The sequence below is a fragment of the Terrapene carolina genome, unplaced genomic scaffold (assembly GCF_002925995.2).
Source record: "Terrapene carolina triunguis isolate 2854851 unplaced genomic scaffold, T_m_triunguis-2.0 Scaffold55, whole genome shotgun sequence".
In the NCBI taxonomy this organism is placed as follows: domain Eukaryota; kingdom Metazoa; phylum Chordata; order Testudines; family Emydidae; genus Terrapene; species Terrapene triunguis.
The window spans coordinates 1,829,096-1,853,300 of NW_020664406.1; the positions used below are offsets into that span (position 1 = coordinate 1,829,096).

Genomic DNA, 24,205 nt, shown 5'->3' on the forward strand with positions numbered 1-24,205 from the left:
GTCCAATTACCAAGCCCCTTCCCCCCCTCCAGACAGACTCTCCCTCAAAAGAACCTGACTGAAACAGTAATGGAGAGAAACAAACATTTTATTGCGAACCAGACATGAAACGTGGGGTGTGAAACTTGGACGGGGGTTTGTGTGAGGTGGGTAGGAAAGGGCTTATGAAATTTTGGGGAATGTCAGCCTTCTAGTGCTAGAGCAGTCTGCAGGGGTTGACTGAAAGTTTTAACGGCCCTTGCCGCCCCTCCTTCTTTGGACTTTGGGTGAGGGGGGTGTGGGACTTGGTGGCGGGTGAGGGCGGTTACAGATAGACTGCAGCGGGGCTCTGTCCTCCTGCCTCCGGTCTTGCAGAACATCCACAAGGCGCCGGAGCGTGTCCGTTTGCTCCCTCATTAGTCCAAGCAGCTTTTCAGTAGCCTGTTGGTCCTCCTGACGCCACCTCTCCTCCCGTTCCATGACTGCTCGGTGCATTTGTGACAAGTTCTCCCTCCACTGTGTCTGCTGGGCTGCCTGGGCTCGGGAGCAGTCCATTAGTTCTGAGAACATGTCTTCACGCGTCTTCTTCTTCCTCCGCCTAATCTGCGCTAGCCTCTGGGAGTGTGCTGACAGGCTGGGTTGGGAGACAGTCGCAGATGTGTCTCTGTGAATTGTAAAAAGGGAGTGAATTCCTGAGACAGATAAATGAAATTGTATACAAAGAACCTAGTCTTTCTCTGTGAACAAGACCATGCACTGAACCTCTCACATGCGCACTCAGGACAAGGTCGAATTTTCGGCCGTCGCCTTCAGTGCCTGTGGACTTGCGGAGGTCTTGGAGTGTTCAGAGAACTGTGGCTGGAGACCTGAACTTCTGGAGCGGGCAATAATGGTAAGCGGCAGACTTGTGGCTGCTTAAAACTCCAGCAGTAGCACTGGCCTCCTTTCACATTGAAAGCAATGCCAGTCTCTGCTGCCAGCAATCAGGACAGCATGAACTCTGCCCCTGTCCCACCCCCTCGCGGCTGTCCCAGGGAAAGATCCCTGTATGCTGCCCCTCTCCCTCCACCGCGTGGCTGTCAAGCAGTCCCAATACTAACATTCCCCTCCCTAATTCAAAGCAGGGCGTCATGAGCGACATCACCCTCCTGAGGATCCCGGACACCCAGAGAGAACGCATGCTGCGGGAAAGCATGCAGAAACCGGGGCCGTATGCCGCCATGCTATGTCGTGCGATGATCCCGGAGTACTTGATTGTGGCGTGGAGGGGACATGTCTGCTACCACGGAGGGCCCACTAAGATCGCCCTACCCCGGAACCTGATCAACAGGCTTGAGCTCTACCTCCACGAGACCTACGAGGAGTTCTCCTACGAGGATTTCTCGTCGATCCCCGGCCACATTGACCGGATTTTCGCGTAGGTGCACTGGGACTTTGGAGTGGAGCGTCTTGGGCCTGGGAATCATGTAGTAACGGACATTGTGAAAATTTTTTAAAACACTTGGGACTAAATTGAGAAGAGCCTAAGACAGAGAAATCATGAAAACCCATTTGTTACCTTTGTAAATATTCCTGTTTTGTACCTGATTATTTTTTTACTAGTTTACAGAACTTTTATAAATGTACATTGTTAATAGTATAAATATTACCGTTCTGTTTTAAATAAATGTTTACATGTTTACAGCACTTACTGCTTGATCCTTCCCCTGATTCTGTGTCCGGGGTAAGGGATGGGGACGGTTGGTACGGGATCTCGGTAAGGGTGATGAAGAGCTCCTGGCTGTCGGGGAAATCAGCGGTGCCAGCGCTGTCGACTGCCTCGTCCTCCTCATCTCCTTCTTCATCTTCCCCGTCCGCTGTCATGTCCGACGAGGAACCGGCCGCGGACATGATCCCATCCTCGGAGTCCACGGTCAGGGGTGGGGTAGTGGTGGCGGCCGCTCCCAGGATGGAATGCAGTGCCTCGTAGAAACGGGATGTGTGGGGCTGGGATCCGGATCGTCCGTTAGCCTCTTTGGTTTTTTGGTAGCCTTGTCTCAGCTCCTTGATTTTCACGCGGCACTGCGTTGCATCCCGGCTGTAGCCTCTCTCTGCCATGGCTTTGGAGATCTTCTCGTAGATCTTAGCATTCCTTCTTTTGGAGCGCAGCTCTGAAAGCACGGACTCATCGCCCCACACTGCGATGAGATCCAAGACTTCCCGATCAGTCCATGCTGGGGCCCTCTTTCTATTAGATTGCACGGCCATCTCTGCTGGAGAGCTCTGCATAGTTGCCACTGCTGCTGAGCTCCCCTCGATGTCCAAAGAGGAACTGAGATTCAAACTGCCCAGACAGGAAAATGAAAATGAATTCAAATTTTCCCGGGGGTGTGGCTGGTCAGAGCATCCGAGCTCTGACTGCTGTCCAGAGCGTCAACAGAGTGGTGCACTGTGGGATAGCTCCCGGAGCTATTACCGTCGATTTCCATCCACACCTAGCCTAATTCGATATGGCCATGTCGAATTTAGCGCTACTCCTCTCGTTGGGGAGGATTACAGAAATCGATTTAAAGAGAGCTTTATGTCGAACTAAATGGCTTCCTGGTGTGGACGGGTGCAGGGTTAATTCGATATAACGGCGCTAAAGTCGACATAAAAGCCTAGTGTAGACCAGGCCTAAGAGAGAAGCTCTCTCTTTCCAATCTTTGGTTACAAATGTTTGCATGCAATCTTAGGCCCCATTCCAGATAATGCTCTATGTGACCAATGGGGTCAACCCCCAAGGAGTCACTTGTAGGATTGGTACCTTTAATCTTTAGACACAATTCTGCACCCTTACACCCACATGGAGCTCCACTGATTTCAATGGGGTTCTGGCTGTGTGCAGCAGTTTGCAGGATCTGGGCTTTAAGTACTGCTGCAGCCAGGAAGATTAATTTACAAATAACTTACACACTAATAAGTCTAAAAACTATACTGTGACCCTAAGAAGCACTCAATGCCAATGGCAGAGGGCCCACTGTTCTGTAACTCCTATCAGGCCTGACATAAAGAACGGCCATACTGGGTCAGACCAAAGGTCCATCTAGCCCAGTATCCTGTCTTCCGACAGTGGCCAATGCCAGGTGCTTCAGAGGGAATGAACAGGTAATCATCAAGCAATCCATTCCGTTGCCCATTCCCAGCTTCAGGCAAACAGAGGCTCGGGACAACATCCCTGTCCATCCTGGCTAATAGCCATTGATAGATCTATCTTCCATGAACTTATCTAGTTCCTTTTTGAACCCTGTTATAGTCTTGGCCTTCAGAACACCTTCTGGCAAGGAGTTCCACAGTTTTACTGTGTGTTGTGTGAAGAAATACTTCCTTTTGTTTGTTTTAAACCTGCTGCCTCTTAATTTCATTTGGTGACCCCTAGTTCTTGTGTTATGAGGAGTAAATCACACTTCCTTATTTACTTTCTCCACACCAGTCATTATTTTATAGACCTCTGTCATATCCCCCCTTAGTTATCTCTTTTCCAAGCTGAAAAGTCCCAGTCTTTTTAATCTCTCCTCCTATGGAAGCTGTTCCATACCCTTAATAATTTTTGTTGCCCTTTTCTGTACCTTTTCCAATTCCAATATACCAATTCCAATGACACACTCATTACATCTACCACATTGCTGTCATGTTATTTTCTGCAAAGAGTGTTGTGTGAAGTATCCAGTGAAAGCTGGTGACACACTAGTCATTAATATCATTGCATGATGATGCATGGATGCAGTATAAAGAGTTATGTATGTGTGCTGGAAATATGTTTTTATAATAAGTTCTGCGGGCAGATTTGATCACGTTTGTCCTAGACAAAGGGAATGTTGATTCGCCTGTGTCTATAATGTAAACTGAGCACAGGGATGCCAGAGACAATGGACCTTTCATTTGCATCCAAGGTAAACACCAGTTATCAAGAGGATGATGCAATAGCACAGCATCAGCACACCAGAGGACACCTCATAATCTGAACCGCAGGGAGTCAGCCTGACTCTTGGGACAAAGACTATGAACTTTGGGGAATATAAGCAGCAAAAGGACATCTTGCTACTCATAACTGAGGGAACAAAGAGGTCAGTGCTCTTTGCATCTATGAACAGTGGATCTCCAACCAGATGGGTTGATGATGCTGAGAAGTAGCTGTAGGTGAGAAAACTGCTTTAGACAAAGCATGGAGCCTGCTAAGGTTACATATAGCTTCAGAAACATGTTATACTTTTGTTTCATTTGTAACCATTTTCTGTTTCTATTATCTCTGCTTAATTTCACTTAAATCTCTGGTCTTAATAAACTTACTTTTGCTTTATTATAAATTCATCTCAGTGCTGTTATAATAAAGAGAGGTGTGCATCCTCAGCCGAACCAGCAGGCAGATGTGTAGTCTGTCTCTTTGGCGGCAGCAGAGTTGGTAGTTCTGTCAGCATCCAGTGACAGGGGCTGGATGCTGCAGAGAGATGCTTCTGGAGAGTTTGAGAATTGTAGTGCACCAAGGATTAATTTGCAAGGCACAGTCTGGGGTGGCAGCATCCTAAGGAGTTTTTTTGGCTAGCTAACAGGAGACTGTGGTGGCAGGGAGCTGTCACACAGAATAACACCAACCAAACCTTCTTTTGCTAAGGCGGAAAGGATAACAGGGTGACTTACAGTTCTGGACCACCTCAAGAAAGCATCACAATACCTATCTGCTGTTGGCTTGTTTATCTGTTTTTGACACCTTGTTCAATACATCATATATAGCTGTTAAATGTGATGCAAGTTTTGGAGTTTTTGAAACACAGCAACTTGCAGACCAATAATGGATCCAGTTTGGTTAAAACTAACAGTCCCAGCGTAAGAGACATTCTAGAAGCAACTGCATGTCCTTTAAAGAAGCATCTCAGAAATGCATACATAGAATTATACAGAAAAGGTGAGTGAAGTAATATCTTTTATTGCACCAACTTCTGTGACAGATTCAAATTTCTGAGCTTACACCTGGCCTTAGACTAAAATACCAACAACCAAAAATCTACCAGCTGGTAAACACTGATCTCTTTTCCTTCCCCCTTCAACATTATCTTGTTGGATAACCAATTTCAAAGCCTTAGGTGCCAGTAGAGAAGTGATAAGTTTATTTTTGTTTGTTTTTACCAGCTTGATATATCATCACTTCATCCAAATGATATTTTAGAAGGACATGATTAGATTAAAAATATGATCTACAATCCCACTGACAAATTATAACTGGATGGGAGAAAAAGTGTTTTGCTCTGGATTGAAAATATATCAAGTTTTGGGGTTTTTCCCTCTTTGCTTTAAAAATCCAGCACTCTGCAAAGAAGAAAAAAAGAGGGACGGGGGGGAGAAATAGTCACACAACTTTATTCATTCATCTGTGAAGACCTGTCCCAAGAGCTGAGCTGAACTGAAATAATCCATGGAGCGGATGTACATGGAAAAATTGGCAATACAAACCTTTATACAAAAAAGAGGCTGTTGCTCAGCTATTTTAATTTTAGATTTTTTTTATTTTTTTGAAGAGAAGGGAAAAAGAGATCAGCGTGTACACCACTTGGTAGATTCTGGGTTGTTAGTATTTCAGTCTAAGGCCATGTCTATATTACAGAGACTATAGCAGCATAGTTGTCACTGTAACTAGGCCGGCATAACCTGTAACATAAATGCAACCAACACCAACTGAAAGGGTTTTTCCCTTTGGTCTAGGAACTCCACCTCCCCACAGGACAGGAGCGAGGTTGACAGGCACCTTCCCAGCGGTGTCTACACGGGGGTTAGGTCAGCGTAGCTATAGGCTCAGGATTGTTCACACTCCCGAGTGCCAGAGCTGTACCTCTTTAAATTTTAAGTGCAATCCAGGCCTGAGAACTTGTCTACACTAGACAAGTGCACCAGTCCCATGAGCAGCCTTACAAACTGAGCAGAAACAACAAGGCGCCCTTGTAGCACCTTAGAGATTAACAAATTTATTTGGGCATAAGCTTTAATTTGTTAGTCTCTGAGGTGCCACAAGAACTCCTGGTTGTTTTTGCTGATACAGACGAACACGGCTGCCCCTCTGAAACGGAGCAGGTCAAACTGGGGACGACCCCTAATGTCGGCCTACGCTTATAATTCAGGTCACCTGCCCTACAGTCCCTGTACCGCAGATGTGGCAGCAGAGCCGCGTCTACACCAGGGGCTTGCCCCGGCAGAGGGGTTTCTAAGTCTGCTCCATGAAACCGGGGCACGTTTGTAGCCAAGGGCCGGGCAGCTCGCACGGGTGCGGCTAGGAAGTCGGCCCCTGACAGGCACCAGGAAGCGGGGCTGGGAGGGAGACACCGAGCCAGGCGGGGAGGGGGCCCCTCCCGCTCCCTCACAGAGAGCCCCCGCACCCCAACAGCCACCAACCGCCCCGCACTCACGCGGCAGTTGTAGGCGTGACTCCGCACGTGCGCCGCGTGCCGGGAGCGCTCATGCCGCACGTGGCTTTTCTCGCACACCAGCAGGTGCCGCGGGGTCTCGCGGAGCCGCCGCAGCGGAACCGACATCCCGAATCCGCGCGCCGCGCAGCAGCCGCCAATAAGGAAGCAGCCGGGGGCCACCTCGTCTCCCCCCCCACACGTCACGCAGCGGGAGGGGGCAGGCAGGCGCAGGAAGAGGGGGGGCAGTGAGGTTACTTCCGGCCGCCTCCCAGATGCAGAGCAGCTGTTTCCGGTGTAGCCTCAGCTCGTGCTACCCTTGTAATTAGTGAGCGAGAGGATGCGCATGCGCAGTAATAGCAGGCGAAGCTGCTGCTGCCCTCCCCATGTGCAAAATGGGATAAAATAGGGGCAGAGGCGGCAGAGCAGGGTTGGGGGTGCTTGGATGCTGTAGCTGGGTGCAGTAACCCATACAGGGCTGGGCATTTAAGGCACAATGTAGCCCAACACCCTAGAGCAGGGGTCGGCAACCTTTCAGAAGTGGTGTGCCGAGTCTTCATTTATTCACTCTACTTTAAGGTTTCGTGTGACAGTAATACATTTTAACGTTTTTAGAAGGTCTCTTGCTATAAGACTATAATATATAACTAAACTATTGTTGTATGTAAAGTAAATAAGGTTTTTAAAATGTTTAAGAAGCTTCATTTAAAATTAAATTAAAATGCAGAGCCCCCCGGACCGGTCGGCAGGACCCGGGCAGTGTGAGTGCCACTGAAAATCAGCTCGCGTGCCGCAGGTTGCCTACCCCTGACCTAGATAATCTGTGTCAGAAGCTGCTTGCTGAAGAGCCCATTCAGGGCCTGTCCTACCTGTCCCCCAAGGGTTAAACATTTTTGGATCTGGTGTTGGTTTTTGCAGCCTTGCCAGCCACTAGCATTTAAGAATCACAACAGGCTGAAAGAATCATGAGATTTGCTTTACAATCATGAGATTGTTATTTTTTAAAAACGGTGTTCTTTTTGTCATCTGGTTTGTGAGCTTTTAAGGTGGACTTGGGCCATGTTTTCAAGGATTTCTTTGCAATCATCAGCCTTAGAAACTTCCTTTTTGCAAGATGAAAGTTGAGATTTTCACAGAATGACTAGACTCCAGCATCTGGAGGTTTAAGAAGAAAAATACAAAATATTGCAAAAGTTGTGATAAAAACTGCAAGCATTGGCAACAGGGAGTTAATATTTTCACTTAAAAAATGAGGCGTCCTTGTGGCACCTTAGAGACTAACAAATTTATTTGGACATAAACTTCTGTGGACTAGAACCCACTTCATCAGATGTATGAAGTAAAAAATACAGGAGCAGTTATAAATACATGAAAGGATGGGGGTGCTTTACCAAGTGTTAGGTCATCCTTTCATGTATTTATACCTGCTCCTGTATTTTTTATTTCATACATCTGATGAAGTGGGTTCTAGCCCAGGAAAGCTTATGCCCAAATAAATTTGTTAGTCTCTAAGCTGCCACAAGGACTCCTCATTTTTTTTTTTGTTCTTTTTTGTTTTTTTTCTGATACAAAATAACACGGCTACCACTGAAACCTATTTTCACTTAATCACTGACTCCAGGAGTTGAAGCTTTAAGAAAAACACAAACTATCTTAAGACTCACAATAAAATTATTACAGCAGGTTGTAGCAACCTGCTAAAGAGTTGATTCAGTATAGAGTTAAACATTTTCACCTGTGGTTTTGATGTTTAAAAGAATTGTCATCAGTTTTAAAGGGGACAAAAAGCTAATTGTCTCACCAAATGCAAAACAGAGAAGTGAAAGGGATTGGGATGCTGCTGGGACAATGCATCAAAGTCCATCCATGATCAATGTGTCATTTGTATTTTTAGACCTGATTCTCCATTGCACCTTCTGTAGTCATTTATATCAGTGCAATGTGAATTCAAAGTGGGTGTATTATGCTGTCCCATAATCAATTTTGCATTCATGTCACAGTGGGGTAAATCATTACATATGGTATGGGGTAAAGGAAAAATCAGGTCCTCAGCATGAGTGACTGCTACACTGACAACTTAGGCCACATCACTACCACCTCCAATTTACATCCTCCTAAACATTGGATATATAGTTGAAGCCTCCAAAATGTGTAGCAAATGGCTAATGTGCCTATTTTGTGCCACGCAGACATAAAATTGTATGGTTACAGCTCTGAAATGATACACAGAGTGAGGTGAGAAAGATGACACGTTAAGTGGCATTTTGGCTAGAGTAGAGCAGCAAATGGGGAGAAACAAAGGAGCATAATACTGCTATGAGAGATGGTGAACCTGCAGACAAAGGAGTGGTAAGTGTAAAGAGGAAGAGAGAGCACCAGGACTATGGATCAGACACTTGATGACAGATTGGATATGTGGGAAATAACTGAGGAGCAACATTGTGGAACCCCACCCCCTACACATTATTAATAGTGGTACATGTCATATACTCCCTCTTCACACACATATAAGTCCCCATTGTTGACAACTGTACATTGCATAGGAAATTGCCCTCATACAGACCCGTGCATTGATAGGAACCCTCTCCACACACATACAATGATAGCATTTAGGAAACCCTCAGACACACTGATAATAGTACAATCCACAGGAAGCCACACTGGCACTAAATACATCCTATAGCAGAGTTTCTCAGACAGGGGTCTGTCGTCTGTGAGGGTACTTCAGGGGGTCCACGAGTCATGTCCAGGGCCACCGGCCCTGCTGATCAACTCTTCTCCCTCCCTCCCAGTGCCTCCTACAAGCCGCGGAACAGCTGTTCAGCCGCATGCAGGAGGCGCTGGGAGGGAGGGGGAGGAGTGGAGACGGGTCACGCTCAGGGAGGAAAGAGAGGGGCAGGGGTGGGGCCTGGGACTGAGCAGGGGGCTTGGAAGTCCCTGAAAAAAATTAAATAAAAATGAGGGTCCTCAGGTTGCTAAAGTTTGAGAACTGCTGTCCTATAGGATTCCCCAGTCCCCCAAACCCACAGATACAGGAACATAGAAACCTCTCTCTCTACACTGATAGTGGTAGTCTGTTCCCCCACCCTCTCATGCTCATAGACTTTAAGGTCAGAAGGGACCATCATGATCAGTCTGACCTGCTGCACATTGCAGGCCACAGAATCTCACCCACCCACTCCTGTAATAGACCCATAACCTCTGGCTGAGTTACTGACATCTTCAAATCATAATTCAAAGACTTCTCTGCAGTAAGCACAGTGGTAGTGCTACATAGCACTCCTGCCCAAAACACACACTGATAGCAGTGAAGCCTGCAGCACAACTCCCTCAGCAGCAAATGAGCAAATGGGGAGTGGCAATTGGCTGTAGAATGCTTAACCTGGGCAGTTGCCTTCTATCAGTTTTGTCCTCTCCCCCCCCCCCCCCCCCCCCCGGATTCCCACCATGTGCCAGTAAAAATGGCTGGATAATTTAAAGTATTTGTATTCTATGTGACACTTGTCAGCCTCCTGAGGGATGTGGCAGGACCCCACTGAAGTGCTGAGCAAACAGTGGGCATGTGAGGCACTCGCAGCATATATTGGCACCATGTGGGATGTTTTGGGGATTATGGACACCTTGAGGGATATGTCAAGCAAACAGGGATGTTTCAGGGTCCTGCTGGATGTGTTGGGCACCTAATGATATGTGTCAAGCACCTTGTCACCGTGGCAGACACCTCACAACCCCGCAGAGGAAGTATCTGGATCCCGAGGCCAGGGCCGGCTCCAGGTTTTCTGCCGCCCCAAGTGGCAAAAAAAAAAAAGCCGCGGCAGCGCGATCGCACCACTCCACTCTTCGGCGGCAGGTCCTTCGCTCCCAGAGGGACCCGCCGCCGAATTGCCGCCGAAGACCCCAGACGTGCCGCCCCAATAGCGGCCGGAGTGCCGCCCCTTGGTACTGGCCGCCCCAAGCACCTGCTTCTTTAGCTGGTGCCTGGAGCCGGCCCTGCCCGAGGCGCTGTCCAGTGTGTTGGAACTGCATGAGACAGGCCAATATGCATTGGGACTCTGTTCAGGTGTGTCAGAATGCTGTGGAGACATATCAGGACTCTGAGTATTAACATGCATCCAGTTTTTGCAGGATTTTACAAATAACAATGCATTTCCATTTTCCTGGTCTCTCACCCTCAATAGGGTTACTCAGATGGTAAGCACAGTGTTTGATGGCAAGTGTTTGCAGCATTAGGCCATCAGTTTTGGCTTTTCTTAGATCCTTTAATGATGGAGAACATGTAAAAACCTTGCCTTTTCTATCTGCTCCCTGCTCACCCTTGCTCACTGTATCTCCCTTGTCCCCTGGCTTGCTGTCCCCTCATTCACTTTAGAACAGTACAAAATAGCAAATGTGACCATATCCATAGGTACCAAGTCAACCTTGCTGCTGTTTATGCATGCACAAGGCTATCAAATTTATATAGCACTGTTTACTTAAAGTGGCTCACAGAGCTTTCCAATACATAAACAACAGAAAGAGGAGACAGAAGACTGTGTCTTGACGTAAGTCCAGTAAGCTGTACAAGCTGAGTTTGGAAGAAGCCTGAGCTTTTATATCTGTTCAACAGCGCTAGCTCCTGAGCTAACCAAAAGCATATGTGAGATGACTGGTCTAGCAGCATTAGCATGCTGGGCTGTTACTCTGTGAAGGTCACGGCTCAGCATCTCTGGCTTTTCTGGCTACTGTCCAGGCCAGGACTATATGAGATTGGTTCCTCAGCCCCTTTAGCTGGGCTAAGGGAAAAGTTCCTTCAGCTTGCTGGACTGATTTTAAGACACAGACCACAGTTATGTCATTTGCTCGGCAGCTGTAGTGTGCTGGATATATGTAAAGGGCCAAGTTTCTGAGATTTTACTAGTTCACCAGCTTTAGCTTGTTGGACTGATGTAAATAGTTAGGTTTCTTTAAGTTCACTAGCTCAGCATCTCTAGCTTGCTGGATTGTGATGACAAACCACAGGCCTCTGGGAGCTGACTGGCTGTGCAGCTCTACGGTACTGGGCTGGTACCAAGACACAGGACTCTGTTAGGGTCACTGGCTCAGCACCTCTAGCTTACTGGTCTCATGTCAAAAGTAGGCCTGTGTGACATCCCTGGCTCAGCACCATTAGCTAGCAGGACTAATATCCAGGCGTAAACTTCTTTGAGGTAACTACCTCAGGATCTATAGCTGTTAGACTGATGTGCAGGCTCAGGTCTCTGAAATTACTAACTCATCAGCTATAGCTCGTCAGACTGATGCCAAAGCTCATGCCTCCTTAAGGTTAGTAGCTCAGCATTCTTAGCTTACAGAATTTATATCAAGCCTCAGCCCTCTGTGACATGAGTGACTGTGCTCCATTACCATGTCAGGCTAGAGTGTTCTGTGGTTATGGTAAGGTCTAGGTCTCTGTGATATCACTGGCTCAACACCTATAGCTTGCTAGGTGATGTAAAGAGGCAGGTCTTTGTGAGGTCTGTAGTAACCCTAGATTACTGGTCTGATGGCAAGGGAGAGACCACTGTGAAGTCACTAGCTCAGCATCTCTGGCCTCCTAGGTTGATTTTATGGCACTCATTTCTGTTATCTTGCTAGTCTGATGACAAGGCTGTGAGCTCACTGGCTCAGACCATCTGGCTTGATAGGCTTTTGTTAAGGTACAGAACTCTGAGGTCAGTAGCTCAGCAACATATTTAAAGGAAGTCTGAGATTTGCACCTACATTGACTGTATAGTTACTGCAACTGCTTGTACAAATTTTGTAATTATACACAAAAATGGATATTTAGGCATCCAACCACTTGCATGTGTAATCACAGTGGTTTTCTAATTTAAAAATTGTACCAATTACATTTGTCACTGGCTAATTCACAAAGTCTTTTAAAAATACAAAAAATAGTTGATTACTAATGTCAACTATACAGAGAGACTCCACTGCAAAATTCAACTATACGCACAGAGATAGCCCATTATCAACCCCACAGGCAAAAGCCTGCATGAACAAATAGGCTTTACATTATCCCATGAAGATCAATGGACGTGGGCTGTGAGAAAATTCATGCCTCTGAGTCAAATAAGCTCATTGCACCAGAGATGAAATCTACCTATCTGCAGCACAACCCATAGTCTTGTGGGTTTTTTCCTTTCCCCTCAGCTCACCAGACAAATGGACTGTATTAAAAAGTAGGTATTTGCAACAGTTACCATACAGTGGTCTCCAAGATACCATAGTATTTACCTATGCTTAAATAGGCTATATTGGTGCATGGAAATAGGTGAGAAATGTTGAGTTTTTAATGGCTATTACTGTATTTCTGTATTTAATTAGTGTGAGGTTTCTGAGTATTGTGAAAATGGACATTTTCTTATCTTAAAAGTTAAATAATTTAAACCGCTCAATACTCAGAAATCCACGCCAATCTCCCTAGGGATCTCAATCCACGGTCTGGGTAATGCAGTTATACAGCAATTCAATTTGTTATGTTTGAAGAAAATTATAGGATGTAGGCAAGAGGAAATGCCTTGAGGCAACATCCATGGTAATAGCTTGGAGTAAGGTGGGATTTGTGAAATGTTGCCTGGCACTGGTTAAAAGTTGATTCTGTTTTCTATAAAGATGACTGGATTTGGAAATAAAAGCCCGATCTTCACATTATATGGAAACATTTTTTTGTTGCAGAAGCCAACTGCCTCTTCCATATATTTTTTCAGCTTTGAAAACAGATCTTTATTTGGTTTTTCAAAGCTGGAGAACAGTGAATGTGTGAGGCTGCAATATAGAACAGAAAATGGGTTTAAAAGGTGACATGCACTTTTTAATTTCTGGGCATTCTGGAGTATCTTCTGTGATCAAAAGTCAGATATATATAAAAATCCTAAAATTAAACCTTGCAAATTATTTGCCATGTTTACTTTGAATCTGGTGTATGTTTCTAAGCTGCCATCAAAACATTCTTGCTTCCAGTCAATGTTTTTCTCTCTCTCAAATATTGTTGACTGAAAAAGAAAAGGAAGGAAGTTGCCTTGAATCTTCTAACCTTGGCCATCATTAGTGGTGTTTCTAAAGAAAACATCTTGTTTTGCATTTCTGTATAAGCGCTGCTATACTTCATAAAACAGTTACAGACCAATACATCAGGCTGCCTAAGACTGTTAGCTAAAAGGAATAAAATGTGAAAAATCCATCTTTGGTTTTTCCTTTTGAGATTTTGAAACTGAAAAATGGCATTTCACTCGATCATGGTACATTTTCTTCAGACTCCTTACTCACTTCTTCAGAGGCTTTTCTAGGAATTCTTGAGGAAGTTGGAGGAATTGAAAAATGGCTAAGCCATGGTTTCCTTTAATACTCTCAGGCTCAAATGTTCAGCTCAGTGACAGATTGTGAAAATGGCCTCACTGTTCACCATTTTCTAGCAGGTTGCAACTCGATGCTAAAGAGTTGGGATCTGTACAGTTAATGTACTCAAGGAACCTAAGAGGTGTTGGTAAATAACCATAATTTTTTGAACTTTTGCTGACGCCAACAAAAACATTTTCTCAAGCCTGGAAGAGTAGTGAACACTAGCTAACCATGGGATGCATTGCCTTTGTTAATTTCACTGTGACTTGGGAGTTAGAATAAAGAGAAAGGAGCTGTCTGGCTAGGAAACATCTCACTCTGACCTTGTGACTCTAGATCAGTGGTGGGCAACCTGTGGCCTGTCAGGGTAATCCGCTGGCAGGCCGTGAGACCGTTTGTTTACATTGACCGTCCACATGCACGGCCGCCGGCAGCTCCCAGTGGCCGCAGTTTGCTGTTCCCGGCCAATGGGAGCTGCGGGAAGCGGCCGCAGGGACGGTCAATGTAAACAACTCCCATTGGCCAGGAATGGCGAACCGCAGCCACTGGAAGCTGCGGGCGGCCGTGCCTGCGGATGGTCAATGTAAACTGTCTCGTGGCCCATCAGCAGTTTACCCTGACAGGCCGCAGGTTTCCCACCACTGCCCTCGACAGAGTAAGAAAGCAGAAAATGGGGAGGAGGTTATCAGACAAAATCCATTCAAAGGAGAGTGGGAGTGCTTGTGATCTATCTTTGTGTAGAAATCTCGGCCTCCATCTGTCTTTAAAGGGTGAGATTGTGGTTGGCCTTTACTGGGCATGGTGGTTGTCAAGGCTGAATCCCCACTCTGGCACTTCGAGTACAGAAGGTGGGGGCCTGCAAGGATTCTAAAAATTAATACTTGCCACTCCAGGCTTGTATTAAACTCCCAAGGTTACAGCTTTTCTCTGACCTTGGCTTGGTAAACTCTGCCACCACACAAATAAAAAAAAAAAAAAAAAAAAACCCTGAGACCCAGGAAGGAGCATTTGGGAATTCCTCCCTGTGGGGTACCCTCAAGCCCTTTCACCCCCCCTCCAGGGAAAAGCTGAGAAAGAAAACAAAGGAAATTAGCGGTTGCCACCAGCTAATTAAACAACATATGCACAAACCTTTTAGGACACCAAAAATCCAATCCTGTTCTTAAAAAAGGTAAATTTTATTAAAAAAAAAATACATTTGGAACTTAAGCTTTTGCTAGATTTTAAAAGAGCAATTCCAAAAATTAAGCACCCAAAATAGCTTTTTGGGATTCAGCTTAAAGGTTACAAGCAAACAAAAGCATCTGGGGTTAGCACAGAGGAGATCCACAAGCCAAAAAAAAAAATAATAACCACCTGATTGGGTCTACCTAAACATTCCATATCCCAGGGGTGGCCAACCTGTGGCTCCGGAGCCACATGCGGCTCTTCAGAAGTTAACATGCGGCTCCTTGTATAGGCACCGACTCAGGGGCTGGAGCTACAGGCGCCAACTTTCCAATGTGCCGGAGGGTGCTTACTGATCAACCCCTGGCTCTGCCCCCACTCCACCCCTTCCCGCCCCCTCCCCTGAGCCTGCTATACCCTCGCTTCTCCTGCTCCCACCCAGAGCCTCCTGCACACCACGAAACAGCGGATTGGGAGGGAGGGGGAGGCACTGATTGGTGGGTGGCTGCTAATGTATTTCTGTGGCTCTTTGGAAATGTACATTGGTAAATTCTGGCTCCTTCTCAGGCTCAGGTTGGCCACCCCTGCCCTATCCCAATAAGTCCTGCTAGGTATGGAAAATAATTTTTCATACCTGGTTTAAACCTTACACAGCATTCATACTTATAGCATTGCTGCTCTGTGTCCCTGCAGCCCAAAGAGACCAACAGACAAAGGGAAAGTTTCTTCTTCCATTTTAAAAAGTTCTAGCCTTCCCATTGGCTCTTTTGGTCAGGTGCCCACTTTTTTTCTTTACCTGGGGGACTTTTTAACCCTTTACAGGTAAAGCAAGTAAAGAACAGCTATCAAAAGGGATTTTACAGCTAACTGGCTGGCTGGGTGTCAATCAAAGGGAGCAACCCCCCACCCCCTTTATTTATCACAGTGGTGGTAGAGAGTTGCAAGTCACCTTCCTTTCACAGCACAGTTGCATGCAGTCCCTGCATTCAGGGTAGCACAAGGCAGGGGGAGGGATAGCTCTGTGGTTTGAGCATTGGCCTACTAAACCGAGCATTGTGAGCTCAATCCTTGAGGGGACCACTTAGGGATCTGGGGCAAAATCAGTACTTGGTCCTGCTAGTGAAGGCATGGGACTGGACTCAATGTCCCTTCCAGTTCTAGGAGATAGGATATCTCCTTTAATTTAAACTCACGCCTTCAGTGTGCCCTTAGATGCAAGTTGTCCCGGAGGAGGTAGGACTATGGCTCTATTCTTCCACATTGCCTTGGGAGTGGGATCAGCACACAGGGAGCAGTGTACTGCATCCCACAATGGGGTGGAATAGCAGCTATGCTTCCCTTGTACACCAGGGGGCTCTGAAAGACATTCTGTAAGATGCCTCCTGGTGTTCCACCAGGGCAGTACACGGCAGCCCTTAAATGGCACTATGGAGCCCAAAGCAGACCAAAAATAAAATAATGCTACATTTCCTCCTCTGCGCACATTTTTAAAATCCATGTTCAAATGTAAACAGCATTCAAAACTATGTGCTTTTCCTGCTGAAAGAGTTATTTTCCATCTCAGTTAATCACATTTTTAGCATCCTTAGGGAAGATACCAGCTTCCAGTAAGTCATCTAATGCCATTAAAATGTTGCAATTCCTGCATCTATTGCTTTAATAATGCTTGTTATGCTGAGGTCTATTTTTAATAAATATTTTGAGAGAAAAACGCTGACATTTTCCTTTAATAAACTGTTGTGTTACATTCCAAAAACATTCAGTTGTTCATAAAAGGCCCACTACTGCAGTTCTTTCTCGTGCAAAGCTCCTATTGGTGTAAGAGAGGTATTTTGAATGAGTACGGACTGCAGGATTTTGCCTAAAGATTTTAGCCGGGTTTTTGAAATACTGTTTTTCAACCCAATGCCAAGATCATGTTGCTGCTTATCTCCGTCAGAGCAATACTGAAAATGCTGCCAGCAGAGTAAGAAAGCCATAGAGACAGAGGAGTGTGGTTTCTTAGCCAATAAGAAACCTTTACACTTGTATTTTGGACTTAGTTCCTTTACTATTGGTATGCACAGCTTTCCTGAGCTATCTAGCCTGCTGTCCGTGGCTATGTGGTGCCCAGGTATTAAAAAAGCAATAGCTGCCGAGTTTCTTGAGACCTGAATTCCAGTCATCTCTCTTCATGTTAACCTTAAAACCTAAGAAGTAACTACAAAGCAATCCAGAACTTGTAATAATTTAGGGCAGCAGCTCTCAAACTTCATTGCACCGTGACCCCCTTCTGACAACAAAAATTACTACACAACCCCAGGAGGGGGGGGGACTGAAGCCCGAACCAGCCCATAGCCCCGCCACCCTGGCTGGGGGGCCAAAGCTGAAGCCCAAGGGCTTCTGCCCTGGGCAAGGAGCATGTAACCTTAGCCCACCTGCCTAGGGCTGAAGCCCTCAGGCTTCGGCCTCAGTCCTGGGCCCCAGCTAATCTAACACTAGCCCTGGCGACTCCATTAAAATGGGGTCCCGACTCACAGTTTGAGAACCCCTGATTTAGGGGAACAGGCCCTCCTCTAAGATGAGCAAAGCAACACTTTACCAGTCTATTTTAGGTTTTCAAAAGCACCTAATGGATTTAAGATCCTAAGTCCCCTTTTCAAACATATCTTAGGCACTTAGGTCTTATTTACTTTCAGTGAGACTTAGGGCCAAACCTGAATGGTTCTGTGACCCAGAGCAGGGAATTGGGCCCAGCCCCATGGGACAGGAGTCACTGCTGCTGCGGGAATGCGGGAAAGGCTTGCTCTCCAGCCCTGTGTGAAAAGACACCACGCATACACCTGAAATTCACTGGAGGCAGACAGGGTGGTCACCCCTTCAGCCCCACTACTGTATTTAGGCACTGAAGGGTGGGATTTTTCAAAAACCCCTAGGTAACCTAGCACAAGCCCCACTGATGTTAGGACCTGGGTTTCTAAGTCACTTAGGCACTTTTTAAAATCCCACCCTTAGGTGCTTAAACGTGAACTTTGGAGCCTAACTGTAGGCTCCTTTTTTAAAAAATGTTGGTCATGGTCTGTATACAAAACCACTGATGTTTAAGGCTTAAAGCATCTTATATACACATATGTTCTTGAAAGGGACCCTCTACGCACAGATCTCCTGCCGTCAGCTTTTAAGTAAGGGGATTGCTGCCTCCACAGCACCATCACCCCCTCCCTATGTGAGGAAGGGGTTCCATGGGTATTTGGGGCTTAGGAGTAAGGAACAGGGGACTGGCTACATTTAATGGCATTGTCCTATGTAGAGCCACTGAATTTTCATGTGGAAATGTGGCAGAGAACTAATATAGCTGGAAATTGTATTGATTTCCCCTGGTCCGCCCCCCCTACAAAGGCCACTGAGCAGCCACATAGGATCCAGTTAGTGGAAGCAAAGCTTCTATAGGGACTGTGATGCCATGGGAGGGGGAGCCATGGAACAGTGCAGAGGCAGAAGTCCCACAGATGGTAGGGTCCTATATCCACAGGGCTGGGTTGCCCTGTCCCTCCGATCCCCAAGATCTATCAGACAGGGAAGTGTCCCAAATTCCTTTCTCTTAGGGGATGCTTAGTGAGAAATAATGTGAGGGGACTGTTATGGAGTTTTCCTATCTCTCTGGTCCCTTTCAGCAGAGAAATCTAGCGGGTGTGCATTTGTAGTTTTATTTCATTCTTGTTTTACTTTTATTTGTTCCCAGTTTGAATGTGTGGTGTTTGTGTTTCTTATCCCTTTATGCTGTTTATAGTGATGATTAAACTAGTCAAAATCTTCCTGAGAACAAGCAACTTGTAAATTTGGGTACTTAGAACAAACACGTTTCCTGTAATTGGATTTAGTCCAAATAGCTGAGTCAATCACAAAATTTCCTCTGGGATATTTCCCATGGCAAAGCGTTGTCTGAGAACAACAATAGCATAGAAGCTCTGACTGTATAAATCATCTCCTTACCTGAGGCTCCCACAGCTCCCACATCAGCTGACCTTGAAACATAATCTTCTTCTGGTAAAACAGTTGCCAATTGGCACGTGGTGCAAATTTAGTATTTGTTTTTTCAGTCTGAGTCCTCACATTTTGTCTGCTAGCAGTCTGTGTTCAGATGAGCCTCTTGCCAATCTTGCTATTTCAGGCCAAACATTTTGGGGAACAGGCAATTCTTTGTATGTGCCCAGAGGATTTTTTGTTTGTTTGTTAGTTTTATGAAGAAGCTAGACAAGAAATGAACTACACCATCCATCCATTCAAGAAAGCAAGATCCAGCAGTTCAGATAAGCTTTTTGAAATGTAATGGGAAGATTCAGAACCATCTAAGTGGAATGTTGAAAGTTCACTATATTACTGTATTTACCTACTGTGCAGGTACATTGTAAAGTTTGACAACTCATTGCAATTCAGTGCCAATAGTTTGTCCCTCTCTATTGTTTAAAATGAAACAAGAGTATTAAATAGGGAAATGGCAGACACTTTGGATCAACCGATGAAACAGAATAATCAGAGAACCCATTTAAAATGTGGCAGAGAACATGGGTAGAGTTTGATACGATTTGAAGGCATTAAGCATCTTTGAATTTGACAGGAAGGCAGCCTTATAGCTTAGTAGAAATGCTCTATGTTAGACCAAGGATAACCTTTTGCTCTTGGATTGGGAATAAGGAAGCTTGGGCTGGTAATCGTGTTCATCTCCTGTGAAAGGTCTAGTGTGTGTCATTGAACAGTGACTTCCACAGCTCATTAAGAGATAGCATGTAAGATTAAGCAAGTCCATTTGGTCTTCTGGAGTGAAAAGACGGTCATGACATGAGATGAGATCTTGAGCACAGAGGGCACAAAGAGAAAATGGGAATGAGAAGACATGATTCTGCTCGACAGATAGGGATATGGAGGAAATAAAATTGTAAAGCAAACTTTATTTTAAAAAATTTGCTGCAGTGTCTGTAGAAGCTACTGTAATAGCACAGTGAAGAAAATGTGCACTCCAGCACAGCCACATGGGCAAATTTGCTGCACTCTCAAATTAAATGGAGTTTGGAGAGTCATGGAGGCTGCACAAACTGGATGGTTTTCTGTGCACTCTGGTGGGGTTTAGGACATATGCAGAACTTCAAAAATGTTGTTTAATTGTCACAATCCACCTACAAGGGAGATCCACCATTTTACAGATGTGGTAAACTGAGGTACAGAGAGGTTAAGGTGATTATTTTCAAACATGGGCATATAAGCCTAGGTCCTGGGGGGCAGTTAGGGTGGGGGGTCTTGGGAGGGGGTGGTCAGGGGACAAGGAGCGGGAGGGTTGATGGGTTGCGGGTTCTGAGAGGGGCAGTCGGGGGCAGGACGTGGGTTGGGGTCGGGGAGACAGGCACGTGGGGCTTGTACTCACCGCGCGGTTCCCTACCGGGTCTTCGGCGGCACTTCGGCGGTGGTGGTGGTGGGGGTCTTCACTCGCTGCGGGTAAAGTATCTGCCGCCGAAATACTGCCGAAAACCCGGAGCGAGTGAAGACCCCCCCCCCCGCTGCCGAAGTGCCGCCGAGGACCCGGTAGGGAACCGGTTCTTAGGATTTTGGGAGCTCATCACTGGATGGACCACCGACAAATGCAGGCCTCTTTGTCTGTGGTGGGTCGGGCTGCCATGCCAGAGGTGGGATAGTAGGATAGGGGGACATAGGCCCACCCGACTCCACTGCATCCTAGCCCAGGGCCCTAACTGTGGCAGAGGGGTCTGCCACTGGGTAAGCAGTGAAAACTGGCCGCAACACGCTGGCCAGCTGTCAGTCTATATTCAAACTATATTCGGCTCCCCTGGGCTACTTCCTACACTCCCATTTGAGAGGGGTCCCAGGGTCGCAGTCTGCCTCGCTGGGATAAACAGCTAACGGCAGTCGCAGCAACTCCTTAACGTCTCCAGCAACCAGCAGCTCTGGCAGTCCCTCCAGATCTCGGGGGCTGCAGTGGTTGCTGTCAGGTCCAAGCTCCAGCAGCGGGGGAGAGACGTCGTTCTCCTCTGGCAGCTCCTCTCCAGCTGAGTTTGTGAGTCGGCCTTTTATATTTCCAGGTCCTGTCCCACCCCTCTGCTTCCGGAAGGGCAGGCGTGGGTGTCCCGGCTCTGCCCACCGGGGGGACTCGCAGCGTCCGTCTGGGAGAGAGGCCACGCCCCCTTGTTACAGTGCAAAAATGCATTCTAATTTTCAGACGCAAGCAGAAAAGCGGGACCAATGAGGACTAATATTAGCTCAGGACCAGCAAGGGGAATATATTTTGTAAAATATATTATCAAATTCTTATTGTAGACATATAAACCTGATGTAAAATATATCTTCTCTCTATATGGCTAATAAAGGTTTAGTATATGCATAATACTTTGCACTTCTGTAGAGTTTTTCTCCATAGATCTCAAAGCATTTTGTAAAGGTAGGTAACATTATCTCCATTTTACAAATGGGAAAACTGAGGCATATAAAGGTGAAGTGACTTGCCCAGAGTTAAACAGCATGTCACTGGCAGATCAGGGGATGAAACACAGGTCTTCTGATTCTCGGGTCTATGCTTTTCCCACTTAACCATTTAACCAAAGAAAGTAATAAAAAAATAAATAAATCGTATACTAAATAAACCAGGTTCCTATACATATGTACTGCATAATAAATTTAACAAAACAGATAGCTATGAATATAATCCATATAGTTTATATATACAATATATATCTATATCTATTTTTATTATTCTCCCAAAGTGACATGTTTGTGATATTTAATATATTTTGCATAAATTAAAATATTTCTTTACAATAATTTTCTTCTATATAATAAGCATCTGTCTGGCAAATGTATGGCCCTTTCCCCCCAACTTGGGTAAACAAGAGTGCAAGGGCATTTTTGCCTAAATTAGTGGTGTAATTTCTACACTAGTTTAGGTAGTTTTGAATGCTCTTTTCAGCTTTTTTTCTTACTTCATGACCCCTCCTACCAGCTTCATGCCCTTACACTTAAGCCTCCTCAATGAAACTGCCTATATTCCGCTGAGTGTAAAAGAACAACTTCAGCTCATTGAGCCAATTTCCTTGCACCTAGGCAGGACAAGGTTGAAGGGTCACCTAATTGAATATACTTTCGCTCAGTGAGTTATTTTTCTGATGATGGGATTTAGTCCTATATTGTTCCCTCTTTGAGGGAGGGGCTGTCTTAGTATTATTTGTTGTTATAGTGCCTAGTACAATAGGGGCCTTATTTCTGATTGGGGACCTTCAGTGGTACTATGATAGAAATAAGTTATTGTAGGTGGGACTGGTAGCACAACCTATTATTAAGATTGTCCAATACTTCCCATTATAGACCCTGTTTTCGGTTGCTTATTACTTCACAAACTTTAACCTGTGCGGAAAAATTTTCCATGGTGGCTGTCTGCCTCATGATGATTTTGTCTGGAACATTTCAGCTAAAATAGTTCAATCAGTGGGGAACGGGAGCCAGTGGGGATGGGGAAGGCAGGCAGGAGGATTGACTGGAGGCCAGGAGGGAGAGAGACAAATCAGATGGGGAGCAGGCAGTGGGGATTGGGAGTAGCTGGGCAAGGAAATGAGGACTAGGAGATGGAGACTGGGAGTCTGGAGGGGTTAGGCTAGGACTTGCTGGGCAAGGAGATTGGGACTGTGATGAGAAGTCTGAGGAATGGAGACTGGGACTGCCTAGGTGAGGAGACTGGGACTGGGATAAGGGGCCAATTAGAGATAGGCAGCAAGGAAAAGAGTGAGATTTGTGGATAAAATTGGGTCAGGATTGAGTACTGTGACTGCTGAGCTTATGGAGACCTCTAAGCTTCTGGGGTTAAAAGCTGCTTAGAATCAATCTATTGCTGAAGACAATCACAATCATATTCTATTGCCATAATCCGTCAAATACTGCCTTCAATCACACCTATATGTACCCACACGGAAATCATTAAAGTTGCACTGGCATAAGTGAGGGCAGAATTTGGCCCAATATTTTCTTCATTATTGTCAAAGAAAATTTACAAAACATAATACAACAAATATATTACAGTTGCATCTACGATGAATACATGTTTACCAAGGCCATGAAGCATCACAGCAGTTAAAATGTAAATACAATAATGAGTCCATCTACCTACAAGGGCAGATATGTAACCCAACAGAGGACATATCTCATCACTGCGTAGATCATCACTTTCTATTTAAGATTCATCTTCAGTATTTAAACTTTCTTTATAAAATAGCTTCATTTAAAGCTGTGATCTCTCTGAAGAGGGTTCCAGGCCAGCAAGAGAGTCTTCAAGCATATATTAGAACTCTACTTCCATTTCAACAAGACATTTCTGCTACTCAAAACATTTTCCATTTAATGCCTTTCTTCTATATTTTTCCCCATCTTAGGTTTGGAAACTACCTGGGGAGAGATTTTTCCTTACACTAAAAACTATTTATGATCAAAGAAGGGCCCATGACAGTAGCTCTCACTGCTAGCACCACAGTTCTTACTGGGCATGTTGCGTACTTCTGCCTGTTAGAGGCCGTCACTGGGGAAGGAGCCCAATCTTGGAACTGAATGTGTGGGGATCTTTGTCCCCAAACTGGTTCTTGCTCCCTCACAACCTCTTGAACAAGAGAGGACAGGGGAATTTTTACACCCCTATTAGTCTGGCTTCTTTAACTGGCCATTACTGTTCATCCTCACACCAGCTAAATCTTGATTATGATCCTTTAACAGCACTTCAAACAGGTCATCTTCCCTTTGAACTCTCTATCACCACAAGCTAGTGCGGACACAGGGACTGCTGTGACATGGCCCTGCAATGGAAGAGAACATGGATGGCTGGGGTTATGATTCTACATTGGCCTAGCTTGATCATAGTTACCGTACTTTCTAAAATAAATTCTTTGCACATTAGACATGTATGGGCTACTGACAACAGATCTTCTCCCATATTTATCCTGATACGCTCCTCAGGACGCGGGCTACGTAAACCCATTAATCTATCCAAAATTCTACCTCTAACTTCATTGAGGGGTTGGGTGGGTGGTGAAGATGATATCTTTAAAATTAAGTAATTGAATGTTCAAGCTGCTTGGAGTCCAAACACATCCCCCTTTGATGCTCTGCCCCGAGCTGTCTGACTCAGCAGGTAGTTTCTACTTCAAAAGTGCTCCACTACCATGGTTGCTGTTCTTTGTAAATAGTGGGAGCCTTTGAAATGGATGTGGCTCGGTGACAGCATGTCAGAAAGCAGCATTTAAAAAAAAATCCTCCTATGCTGAAAA

The 24,205-nt window shown here is 45.5% G+C and overlaps 1 protein-coding gene across 5 annotated transcripts in view; it reads right to left on the reverse strand.

The window, feature by feature from the left end:
• Positions 1 to 24,205, reverse strand: part of LOC112118937 (ribonuclease P protein subunit p40) — a 50,513-nt gene that overhangs the window by 15,562 nt on the left and 10,746 nt on the right. The window contains exon 1 of one of the 5 annotated variants that reach the window (XM_026658789.1): positions 6,393 to 6,968. The exons of the other annotated variants lie outside the window; for them this stretch is intronic. Within the exon in view, the coding sequence (XP_026514574.1) occupies positions 6,393 to 6,518 (126 nt within the window). The 5' untranslated portion in view covers positions 6,519 to 6,968. Of the gene's footprint in view, positions 1 to 6,392; positions 6,969 to 24,205 lie in introns of those variants that run through there. 5 annotated transcript variants of the gene reach the window in all.